The 13,620-nt window shown below is 35.9% G+C and overlaps 1 protein-coding gene across 2 annotated transcripts in view; it reads left to right on the forward strand.

Moving 5' to 3' along the window:
• LOC133529552 (uncharacterized) overlaps nt 1-13,620 on the forward strand; it is a 202,581-nt gene that overhangs the window by 134,836 nt on the left and 54,125 nt on the right. For both annotated transcript variants that reach the window (XR_009801158.1, XM_061867299.1), the window contains exon 3: nt 10,184-10,241. Coding sequence is in view for 1 of the 2 variants with exons in the window: in XM_061867299.1 (XP_061723283.1) it covers nt 10,184-10,241 (58 nt within the window). In the remaining variant the exon portion in view is untranslated. The remainder of the gene's footprint in view (nt 1-10,183; nt 10,242-13,620) is intronic.

Consider the following 13,620-nt stretch of genomic DNA (forward strand, 5'->3'; position numbering starts at 1 on the left):
CTATGTACGCCTGCAACTCCAGAGGACTCCCTCCAACTCCTAGTTGAGCTCTGGCAACCTTACTCACCGACAGTAACACTATGAATACTATGAGTAGGGTCCAGTTCTAGTGTTATTTGGCGGCGGTTTTCTCTATGGTACAGTTACTTCCCCAGTTGGGTGCTGTGCTGCGCCCTACCTCAAAAACCCCGGGTATGTCCTTAAACTACGTCCTTCCGGGTTTACTTCCCCTTTTACCGATTTACGAAGCTGCTGAAAGACAGTTTCGTCAGGTGAGTGATACTTTTCTTTACAAGTGAGTGTTCTCTCGTAAGAAAAGTACTCACCGATAGAAAAGACAGTCATTGATCATCTAATTATATTTATTTTCGATTTCAGTTATATAACAGTATCTACACTAAAGTTTCTTGTACGAGGAAATAGTCGATCGTCAGTTGTATTCTCTCCGCTGGGTTCATAAGTAATGTTCGAGTGACATTATTTGTTCCGTGCATGACTGTGGCGATACTGATCTGTCTGTATCAAAAGTAACGTTTTTAGTTGAAGGTTGACATAATGCACAATTCAGCAGATTGGAACGCAGATCCATGTTAGATCAGTATCACATTATATTGTTGGAATTGGCCTGTGAGTTATAAAAGGTAATTGAAAGCTATTTAAGTCTTAACCCTTAATTTGCTTCATAATAGCAAAGGTGTAAGTTCAAACCTGCTTGACCACCAATGGGTCTAATAATTGCTGTTCGGAAAAACATACAAAAAGAGTGTCTAAATTTATGGACTATAAAATAAAGGGTTTGACGACCGGTTTAGCCTAGTGGGTAGTGACCCTGCCTATGAAGCTGATGGTCCCGGGTTCAAATCCTGGTAAGGGCATTAAATTCGTGTGATGAGCATGGATATTTGTTCCTGAGTCATGGGTGTTTTCTACGTATTTAAGTATTTATAAATATTTATATATTATATATATCGTTGTCCAAGTACCCTCAACTTACTGTGGGACTTAGTCAATTTTTGTAATAATGCTCTATATTATTTATTTATTTATTATTTATTTATTTATTATTTAATTAATTATCATTTATTTATTTATAAAGGGTTCAATTTTTCAAATCAGTGATAGTTTCTACTTACAACTGAGTTTTGTACCCAAATTACCCTAGCTGTTCTTCTCTGCAACCTACCCCCTCCATTACCCTAACGACATCCCTAATGTATTCAAATTGCGGACCGAACTCCAGATACGTTTGCTGAGTGCTGACACCATCAATTAGTGAGAGTAATTGCCCAAGTCTCCTTTGAAGAAGTGTGGTTGTGGTCAGAGGAATTAATTGATGATCTATGGATTAAGAGGGAAGAATACCTTTGCGATCCTAGCGAAATAACGGTACTTTTTAAATGAAATTCCATTTCGGGAGAAAACTTTTTCCACTAACTAAATCTTAACAAATCACTTTGATTCTGATGTCGGTCGCTTCAGCATAATATATTCAAGGTTAATTTAATAGGTTTCGCTTTTTTTTGTTTTGCAAAGTTTGAAAAAAAAAAGGATAACCTATAAACCTAGTCTTTCATTGTGTCAATAACATAATAATACTAACATGGAGAATGGAAAATATTTTGAAGTGGAAAAAAGTTTTCTCTTTTGGTATGGGCGTGGTGTTTTCCTCTTAAGTACTACCAAAAAAATAAAAACAGGGGTGGGGGTGTAAAGTGAGAATCCTTGACAAAGACAAACATAATGTGTCTAATCAAAACTTAAATATAATGTATGAAAATCAACAAAGACAAGAAAAAAAAAAGGTAAAAAGTAAGGTGCAAGACGTCGGACACGTCATTACCAAATTAAAATGGAGCTGGGCGGGACATGTTGCCAGGCAGAGTGATGGCAGGTGGGCCAAAATGCTAACGGAATGGTGGCCGCTTTCAGACGAAAGGAGTGCCTGGCGTCCGTTGGCTCGTTGGGTGGACGACATTCGGAAGACTGCGGGTCACTTCTGGATGAGATTGGCTCGGGACCGGGATAAGTGGCGTATCAGAAGAGAGGCCTATGCTCAGCAGTGGGCGATAAAAGGCTGATGTGATGATGATGATGATGAAAATGACCACATGACTTTTCGTAGCATCTTTCATGCCGTTACATTTTTAATTTTCCTTTGACGGCTGTTCCCTCCGATAGGCTATGTTGATCGAAGAGTAAAATGTATCAGGATGATAGATATGTACAAAATCACCGCAGATCCATGGCATTGTTAGCACTTAGACAATCTTAAAAACTAAAATTAATACTAAATTTATTTATTTTATATTACTTAAGTTTCAATTGTCATTTTCTAAGGGTTATCATTGGCTAGGCCCCAGCTCTGTTCGTGCACTCGTTAGCAATGATAACAGGTCAATTCTTGACAGGATCATTGACGGTGATTGATTCTAAATTCCACAGATTCTCAAACTAAATGGTAAACTTTGACACGAGCATCCCAAACTGTCCGAAGGCACCCTAAACACGTAGCCCTCCCATTCAAATAGTTTGCACGCGACTTCTATAGCTTTTAGAACTTTTGCTCAAGCAAGAATCTTATAAAAACGTTGGAGGTTACATATAAACCAAAACTGTATCTACGTTTTTTATCGTCATGTCCGTCTGTCTGTCCGATTATGTCACAGCCACTTTTTTCCGAAACTATACGAGCTATACTGTATCAAACTTGGTAAGTAGATGTAGTCTATGAACCGCATTAAGATGTTTACACAAAAAAAAAACAAACCCATACGTGTGGGGTATCTATGGATAGGTCTTTAAAAATTATATTGAGGTTTCTAATATCATTTTTTTCTAAACTGAATGGTTTGCGCGAGAGACACTTCCAAAGTGGAAAAATGTGTCCCCCCCCCCACCCGCGTAACTTCTAAAATAAAAGAATTAAAAATCTAAAAAAATATATGATATACATTACCATGCAAACTTCCACCGAAAATTGGTTTGAACCAGATCTAGTAAGTAGTTTTTTTAATACGTCATAAATGGTACGGAACCCTTCATGGGCGAGTCCGACTCGCACTTGGCCGCTTTTTTTACTTTGGCATATGTATTCTTTTTCTAAACTGAATGGCATAATGATGTAGTTTTTTTTTCGTTGTTTTGTAGTTGTTGCAATACGGACATAATATTCAAATTCACCAAACAATTAAAAACGATGACTTATCAATGACATTTCTAATATAGATCGTCCGAGATAGTACTTGCGTTTAGTAGCAAATGTATACTCATACTAAACACTAATCAATATGTAAACAGGCCCTAAGGCAAGTGTACACGCTCGTAGGCCTTATCAGATAAAAAGAAATCATTGATTATCTCCAAAATAGCGTTAATTAGAAAATCGGTTTCTTTGAGAAAGTTACTTAATTTAAGTTCAAGAATGCACCCTTGAAATTAACGGACTTTAAAAATAATACCGTGTAGGCAAAAGAGAGTTTGATTTACGTGACTCACTATGACAATAATAAATAATAAATAAATATTATAGGACATTATTTTGACGACCGGTTTGGCCTAGTGGGTAGTGACCCTTCCTATGAAGCTGATGGGCCCGGGTTCAAATCCTGGTAAGGGCATTTATTCGTGTGATGAGCATGGATATTTGTTCCTGAGTCATGGGTGTTTTCTATGTATTTAAGTATTTATAAATATTTATATATTATATATATCGTTGTCTAAGTACCCTCAACACAAGCCTTATGGAGCTTACTGTGGGACTTATTCAATTGGTGTAATAATGTCCTATAATATTTATTTATTTATTATTATTACACAAATTGACTAAGTCCCACAGTAAGCTCAATAAGGCTTGTTTTGAGGGTACTTAGACGACGATATATATAATATATAAATATTTATAAACACCCATGACTCAGGAACAAATATCCATGCTCATCACACGAATTAATGCCCATACCAGGATTTGAACCCGGGACCATCGGCTTCATAGGCAAGGTCACCCACTAGGCCAGACCGGTCATCGACAATTGTCATACTCACGTCATACTTATTGTACTTACTGACGTTTATCTGACACGGCTATTTGTACGTTATGTACAAATAGCCATACATTTGACGTGCCCGCCCGAGCAAAAATCGGCAGACTGATGAATTACAAATTAGAATTTTATTCATATTCATATTAATTTTAAGAACTACCTTCTGTCCGCGACTTTGTCTGCGTGGATTTATGACGAATTGATGATGATTGATAAATGCTATCCATTTGTCCTTTACAGTGTCTCAAAATATCTCCTTACCGAATTTCATCAAAGTCAGTTCAGCGGTGTGTAGGTAAGCGTGAAGAGACAGACAGAGTTACCTTCTTAGTAGACTAGGGATTAGAGACAGAAATAATGTCAATGAGAAAAAAATGTAAAAATAAGTTTGTGACAAAAATAATAATTTTGTTACAAGCTTTTGTCGCTGACTGTACTTTTCTTGCCGCAGGCAACTAATACTCATCTAGACAAACAAACACAATTATTAGGTTGCATTGTTTCATCACAGAGTCTCCTATGGCTACCTCCTCCTCCTCATGTCATCATAATATTGCAATGTCATCCAATTTACATTAAGAATGCAAAATTTCAACTCAATCGGAAATCGGGAAATGGGTCAAATTTAGCTTCCAAGATTTGACCCACACAAACATACATTACTAACAAGGAAAGGTACCCAACTGTCCGATTCCGATTTTATTTATATTTATATATATTATAGAGTACTCTAAAATAACAGACACGTATTTTTTTTTAGCTGCCCAAACTCAACCTATTGGGAGAAATTGTCCTCCAAAGTACTAAAAAATTACAAAATCTTATAGAAAGTGATGCTCAAGCAACTTGCTAGTTAATGGCTGGTTTGAGTATATGTTTGAGAGCAGGAAAAAAATAATTAGCACATGTTATGTTATATTTGGATAAACTCAAGTTTTCCTAAAAAATACCCGTATTTATGTTTATCTTTAGCGGTAAGATATTATAAAACTTCGAAAGTCGATTTTTTTAGGAAAAAATTAGTTTCAGCCGATATAACAAACACGTGATCATTATTGTTTCCTGCTCTCAAACATATACTCAAACCAGCCATTAACTAGCAAGTTGCTTGAGCATCACTTTCTAAAGGAGTTAGAAGATTTTGTAATTTTTTAGTACTTTGGAGGACAATTTCTCCCAATAGGTTGAGTTTGGGCAGCTAAAAAAAATACGTGTCTGTTATTTTAGACTACTCTATAACATATATAAATATAAATCAAATCGAAACCGGACCTTTCCTTGTAAGTTACTAGCAGGGCAAGTGAAATAAAAGTTTGTAACTTGTTAGAATAATTTAAAACGAAGTAGGTACCTAAGGATTTAGAATAAGGGATAATACTGAAATAATGTCAAAGAGAAAACAATGTTAAAATTAAGAACCGATGAATAAAGAAACTTTATAACAACTCACTGAGACGAAAGCTAAAGAACTTCGCTAACAGACTCCAACGAAACTTCCAGGCCAATTCGAACATGCACCTAACATCGAAACAATATTTATATCACATTGGAATCATCTCCTAGCCGTTTTTGGCCATAGCGACTGCGTTCTACCGCTGAGAGCGCTGGTAAGCTCTTAAGTATATATAGCCAATATAGCTGCAATATAGCTGATATAGCCAATTTTTGCAGCGAATGTGCGACCACACTCGCTGCAGGTCAGCACCCCTCCAACATAATTGTAAAGTATGGTCACACAGCCAGTATGGCTAGACAGCCTTCAGCTCGACGCGCTTAGCGTCACGTGCGCCGCCTAGCTTAAAAATTGACGCAACTGCGTCTGCACAATATGCCTCCAACGTGGACGGTCCCTGGCTAGACTCTCCATTCCGTTAGCTCTATATGAGCTCTGCTATCTTCATATGCTGCTTTAACACAATTTGGACCGCAAGAACTGGCCATAGTGGCCACCATGTTGCGCTTTCCATCTTGCAGTTCGCAGTAGAAGATGCGTTTCGCCACTCGGTCTTGGGATATACGGGAGATGTGACCACCATCGTAGCTGTCGTCTCATCAGGTAGGTCTCTATTCCAGTATTAGTACGAGCGAGACGCCCGCGCGAATTACAGCTGATATGATGACAATATTGTTATGATGTCAGGTGCACTTTCGAAATGACCTGTTCAAATTGGACAGTCACGCTGCCAATTTAAAACATTTTTAAAGTTCATAAACTTGCTTAATTTTTAAGAAATGGGAGTGTAGATCAGGGTTAGGAAACTGTTTCATTTTTCAAACCGTTTTTATTCCTTTACCCTGGAACAGAAAGATTTCGTTACCGGTTAAAGAACTGTTCTATTGAGATACCGGTTTATGTCTTATGTCAAATTAGTTCGTCTTTCGTTTTTGTGGAACGAAGTTAACCGGCTAAATTGAAAATATCAAAGCATGAGAAAGAATTACCATTATGAAGATGAGTTTAACCGTGCGTCTCCGATAGCCCAGATTAATCGGTATTATATCGTTCTCCAGGAACCATAAAATTTTGTTACCCCATCTTACCGGTAAGGAGAAAGAACGATTTTTTTTTGTTTCGCGTTCAATCAATTAACCGGCATTTAATTAACAAAATAATATAACGGTTTCGGAACGATATTAATAGGTATTTCAATACCGGTTCTGAGCCCTAGTGTAGATTAGTTAAATATTATGATTTTTGTATCCGATGACCTAGAAAATCAATATATTACAAATTAATTTTTATTTTATTTATTTATTTCAAGAGAAAACTTAAGTGCATACTGTCTGGCATACTGTAACGGTGAAGCGCTATGTAAAAAATAAATACAGAAAATATTTCAAATATAAATTCAAATGAAGTTTTTCATACATCTGCAGTATGCACCGCAACGTTCCAAATACTAAGCCTAAAGAATTTCAAGTTAAAGTCCGTTTTTTGGCCGAAAATCCACGCTGCAGCTATTTCAGTGTATAATCAGGAATTACAGTTGTTAAACACTGTACTGAAATACCTGGAGTTTGGTGTTTGCTTTCAGCGTAAATATTTGCTAATTAATATTATGCTGAAATCATCTTAAATTTATAGGTTTAAATAGCTTCCACGCTATAAAGTAAAATTAAAAGTTAAAGTGTAAATGTTGGTTTTGAAAAATGTTAATCGTTACAGAGGTAATATAGTATAACAATCATACAGTTCTTAAAAACATAAAGATGCACTGATATTTAATTTAAATATCAGATTGAAAGTTTCTGAAATTATACCTTTTTTATACCGGTTGTTTCCTGTAATAGGAGCAATAAACTAAACTGTAGGCTGTACTCCTCAAATTCACCAACATTTGTTCAGGGACTTTTTAAAATAACTTATGTTTTGATTTTTATTACACTTTAAAGTTTATTCTAAGACGCAATGTATTGCAAATTTTGTTATGTTTAAAGCAAAACAAGTAACGTTCAAGTAACACTCTGATGACAGCGTAAATTGAAAATAATATTTGATTTGTATGAAAAAGAGAAAATCTAAATATTTTTTAATTGTTTAAAGTTGATAATCAAAAGTTATATCATTTGAGGACTATAGGTACAATATTATAGTTTAATTATTTTCTCTGGTTACAGAACACACCCGTTATAGTATATATCATATTAATGTACATGAAGTGTTAAACAAAATAATCATATTTTGTCCGTAACCCAGATTTAAAATGTACCTTTTATTTTATGAATAATTTCAAAAAAGTGCAGCCGCGAAAGTAAGTTCATATTTTTTAAAACACCACTATCACAACACCGGGAATAATGCAGTTTCGTAGTTTTTCTTCATTAAAAAGCAAATTAATTTTAATTTCTGTTTTGCTCTCCATTCTTGCCGAGATCTTGGACGCCACTGTAAAGTGATCTCCAGAAACGTAACAATTACTCAATAGAAACGAAAACTGGTGATCCAGTTTTGTATATTTTAAGCGTAAACGTTAAGGATGAGTCAACATTTCTTGTCAGTCATTCAATCAATCATTTATTTGCACAAATACAGTAATGTACGACCTAGTTTTTTCGTATTTAAATCAACCAACCCTGCGTTTTGTGGTAGGTTACAAGGCCTTTATATAATAGGACATCTACTAAGCATATTTGTAGAACATCGTACAGCAGTTCTTTTAATAAACTATGCTACTATTGTCTTCCAGCTGATGGGACAGAATAACAAAAATAAGAAGAAATAGTTGATCGAGCCATAAAGTAGGTGACACTGTTTTATAAATAGTATCAGTCTACGCACTAAGCGCCCACTATCAAACGGTAGGAACGCAGAAGTGACGCTTGAGTTAAAGCAAGGTTGAAGCCGCCTTGAACTATGGAAAACAAAAACAAAAAAATATCGGTTGGACACTGTGTTAATGTGTAATATAGTTGCCAAAAAATATTTTACAATAAAATATAAGGAGTCGAATGATGCTATTTAATCTTTGGTGAAGCAAAACATCTTGAGAAACCTGCTATACCTATCTGCGAAGAAATTCAAAGGGTAACTGCAAGCGACTGAGGCCAAGCGTATGCTAAGACGCAGGCATCGCAGTTCACGCAGCGCAGGGCAGAGCAAATTTTGTAAAGTATGGAACGTCCTTTAGCTATACACGGTGCGGCGCAAAGACATTCTATACTTTACAAAATCTACTCTGCCCTGCGCTGCGTGGAAATGCGTCGCCTGCGTTTCAGCATACGCTTAGCCTGATGATTGTCTTTGTGATTAGCGCGCATCTCACGCGCAACTTTTACTTCATTTAACATGCACTTATCAGCGTGATCTTTGTCGTATCAAAATAGATCAAAACCGTAACAATTTCATAAATCTGAATCGAGGTGCCTATACTGGTTTTTCAGAGCGATCTACTCGCTTACGCTTGTCAAGGAATCGTAATAAAGCCCCTGAGCTTAGTGTGGTTTGCTTTACTTAATGATGATAAAGCGGACGTGTCGTAACATTTTTGCATTTTTAGGGCTTTCATTTTAAAAATAGTAGGTATAAAGGGTGGGTCAAACGTGTATGGAGAAAAAAAGTAAGTAAGTTAGTAAATATGATTTGTTTTTTTTTTTTTTTTACTACGACGGTGGCAAACAAGCATACGGCCTGCCTGATGGTAAGCAGTATCCGTAGCCTATGTACGCCTGCAACTACAGAGGAGTTACATGCGCGTTGCCGACCCTAACCCCCTCCCACCCTCGTTGAGCTCTGGCAACCTTACTCACCGGCAGGAACACAACACTATGAGTAGGGTCTAGTGTTATTTGGCTGCGATTTTCTGTAAGGTGGAGGTACTTCCCCAGTTGGGCTCTGCTCTAGATCTGGAATGACATCCGCTGTGCTGTGCCCTACCACACAGAGCGAGATGACATTCACAATGCCCATACCTCTCTTGTGGACGTAGTTTAAGGACATACCCGGGTCCAATTGTTTCACCAATAATACATTTTACATACATGTAAAACTACAAATATGTTTTAAAGGAAAATAGAACCAGGTAACAACAGGCGGTCTTGTCGCTAGCAAGCGATTTCTTCCAGACAACCGGGATTGGTGGGATCTTGCTCAGCACAGGGAGGATTGGATAGGGAGAGGGGAGGCTTTTGCCTGGCAGTGGGACACACAAATAATCTAATAAAAAAAAGTATAAACTTAATACATAGTTCTTATTATTGGTACTTTCAAGTTAAAAAAAGTAGGTAAAAATATCCTTATTTATGGAATAGTTCAACAATTCCATTTAAAACCAAATTATTTTGTTTATCGCACAAAAAAAACGTGCTTGGAATGTAAAATGCTATAGTGTAGTAACGTATCCCTTTCTGCACACTTCATAGAACAATAATGCCCCACTTTCATAGCATGAGAAATGAAAACTAAAAATTAGTCGGCTGAAAAAACTTAGTAACTGGTGACCGAAGAGCTGGCGGCTTCCTCGCACAACGATGAAATAACCTGTGATAAAATCATTATAAAATTTATACGCACTCAAGTGACCTCTGTTGCTTTGTTTTATGCATTTGATGCAAGGATAGACTGGTGAATTATACAACATTTTAATTTAATACTTACTTAAAAAATATGGGAAGACTTCTAATCGTAAAATGTTTGCTTGTTTCAGAAATATGTGAGCGAGTTGACAGTGGTCCGGGACTGTGTTCCTACTTGCAGTGAAAAAGGTAAATATTTGATCTTCTTATTCACTATAAACTAAAATAGATGTTATATACAAAGGAAAAAAGTGACCAGGGCCTTTAGTGCCCTGATTTCGTATCGAGCCATAACGTTGCCCACAAATGCGCGCAGTTGAGTCACTCGAGATTCAATTCCCGTGGGATCATTTTTGAGCTCTGGTCAGACTTCTATAGTTAATTTAGTTACCGAATGTAATCGCAAATCAGGAATTACGTTTTTTGGATGGTCACTAATTCACTGAAAGGAAAGCTGGAATACAATTGTGTCATAAATGAAAAAAAAACTGACGAACGCCTCCGGTACCCAGGGCTGGAACGAACCAGCGTCTTCTGCGTCTAAAGAAAAGACCAAACAAAATATTTTCTAAAATAATATTTATTCGTTCAATATTTTTAAGAACTAAAGACCAATGGAGCGAATATTGAAAAGTCTTGTTAGAATTCCGGAAGCAAACAACGCTAAAAAACTCGTAAAATCCGGTTCACGGAATATATTCGCTTCGCCATAAAATCTTTTCAAACCATAGCTAAATTCTCGTAACATATAAAAACTACGCACTTTTTTTGGTTTTCGTCTAATCATGCTTCGCTTAATTATAGGTATGGTTCTCGATACGAAATAAAGTTTGGAAAATTTCAAAATATTTTTTTTTGGCGAAAGCGAAATTTGATGGATGGCTAAAGTAAAATAAGGTAGTAGAAGTATGTAAGAACAGGTTTACAGCAGCCTAAAAACTTAGGTTTCGTGGAGGAGTTGGGGTGGTTAGAGTAGCAATACCTCGTTTTCCACGCAAAATAGGCAAAATAGTTGTAGAGTTGCGAGAAATAAATAACCAAGATAAAATAGTACATTAAAAATAAACATCAAGCACTTAACCTCTAAGCATTCCAATTAAAAAAAGAAAATGCTTAAGCCATGTAGATAGTCTAAACACAGACTTACATTGTGTAGTTGTGATTTTTCGATTAATTCTTATTTTTTTAACGGTTAAACCGCATATGACCTTATAGAATAAGCTAGTGCAAAAGCATTATCATATCCATAGAGTGTTAGTACAACAAGAAAATATCTTAACCTAGTTTATTGTTGTTTATTTATTAACTAACTTACACTAACAGATATACCAAGCATGTAAGTTACTATACACTGAACTTAGTTTAACAAGACAACACTATACGAAACAGATAAACTTTATAAATATAACAAATTGTTGTATTACTACTATATACTATATAAATTACTAATAACACTAATATTAGGACGGTGTAGTCGAGGGTAAGGAGATCGACTCCAAATACCGAGTTGCTGTGGCTAGGAGTCTCGGTTCCTTCTGTGAAAATTGAGCGCGGGTTTCGGGAAGCAAGCTAGTTCCGCATTTTTTAAATTTGTTGTTTGAACGATGCGTCACCTTAAGTAGTGTTTTAAGTTACAGTCACTAGGTTTATAGCTGATGAAAATTCTTATTTATCAGTAGTCCTTAGTAGGTGCAGTCAGCATCAAAAGTAGCGGATCAAACAACGCTTCAAAGTATCTACCATTCTGTGACAGCTTAACAAAAAGTGATAGTTCTATATGTAGAACAATGTAGACTGTAAAAGATATGCGTAAATTTAAGAGATTTACCTACATTTAGAAAATGTATCCGGAATATCAGATGCTTTCGGTGCGTTGTTTCATCCGCTACTTTTGATGCTGACTGTACCAAAGAGGGCAATAAATGACTAAATACTATATACAGTTTGGTATTTGGTGATCAGGTTACAAATCAAATCAAATATTCTAATCCCGGTAAGCATTTCATTAGCAATCTGCGAGGAGAATACCCAATCCAAAACGGCGTTGTCAAAATAGCCGCTGTTGAAATGCCAATTGAAATGCATTTGATTATTTGCATAGTATCGCCTAATTTTGGACAAAGCTTATTGTGTTATTCTGTTTGTGAAGTGTAGATTAGCTTTATGCATGAATTTCAATGTTGTCAACATTATGTTGTTTCGAAATTTCATTTGTAGTAATCCTACATCGATGGATTTCATCCATACTTATGCATATTGTGTTGAAAGGATTATGGTCGTATTTGTGGAGCGATTAGTCTAAATAATAATGTTAGGCTGTTGAATATGGCTGCTAACATTCAACAGGATTTTTTTCAAATATATCTATTTAAATTCTTATAATAGGAACTGTGATGTTCGAATAAATGGGCAGATGCACTAGCAACACTAGCCAACTGTCATGGCGCTGAGGTGGAGCGGTGCACTGTGGCTGCGATAATAATTTGTTTTATTTAATTGATATCCCAAGAGTTCATAGATTGATGAATCAAATGTGAACACCACAGGAACTTCTTACCGAAACTTCATGTTTTAAAAAACTTAGTGATTACCAGATAACACCGACATAATTTTATCCATGAGGCTGCACAAAATCCCGCGAACTATCCTTGTTGTTACTCCAACAAGATTTATAACATAACAATAATTCTTAATGCATCTCAAAACGGGTGCTGTTCTGAGACCAACAGTCACCCGAAAATGTTAAGCCGATCAATTCTGAAAGACATAAATCTATGCCTGCTTCTGCTTAAAATAGATTAGAGAATTGACCCCAATTACCTACTATTTTAGGGTTTGGCTATCATTAGTGAAGAAGGCCTCTGGGAAATCTTGGCCATGATTTTTAGACAGCCATTCTTTTTTGTGCTTTTTTTCTAAGTCGTCTCAGCTTTATACAGTATTTTTGCTAAATAAGACCATCACAGTGATCCGAGAGTGACCTCCTACTTTACATTACTTTTCTAATAAGAATTCAAGAAATGTTGTAAAAATAATCTTAGTCATGTTTTAAAAAAATGCACATGTATTTTACTTTCCTCGTATTCGATATTAAAAGTAGATTATTTTATTCGAGTGAAAGGCATCATTTCATCCCTTGGTTAATTAGATTGTTAATATGTTTTTGAAAAACATGACTAAGTATATTTTTAGAGCATTTCTTGAGGGTACTTTCAATTATTTATGGAATGGGGAGCTAAATATCAGAATGGAAATTGTTTAACAAATCAATTTTAAATCTAATTTCAATTGCTTATCGTAAAAAAATGAAAAAGATCGTACTTGGAAAGTAAAATGCAAAAACTCTAGTGCAAAAACGTATTACTTTCTGTACACTTTTTAAAATAACAATCACCATCTTTCAGAGCATGAGAAATGAAAACAAATTTGTAAACGGGTGCAATCATTAGACCAAAAGATTGCCCGAAAATATCCAGTGCATCGTTTTCAAACGGCAACCGTCCCTCCAAGGTTTTGCATAAAATATAAGGAGCTAAGAGGTCCATTAGTCTAAGCCCGTATTCGTATT

The sequence above is a fragment of the Cydia pomonella genome, chromosome 21 (genome assembly GCF_033807575.1).
Source record: "Cydia pomonella isolate Wapato2018A chromosome 21, ilCydPomo1, whole genome shotgun sequence".
NCBI classification, from domain to species: domain Eukaryota; kingdom Metazoa; phylum Arthropoda; class Insecta; order Lepidoptera; family Tortricidae; genus Cydia; species Cydia pomonella.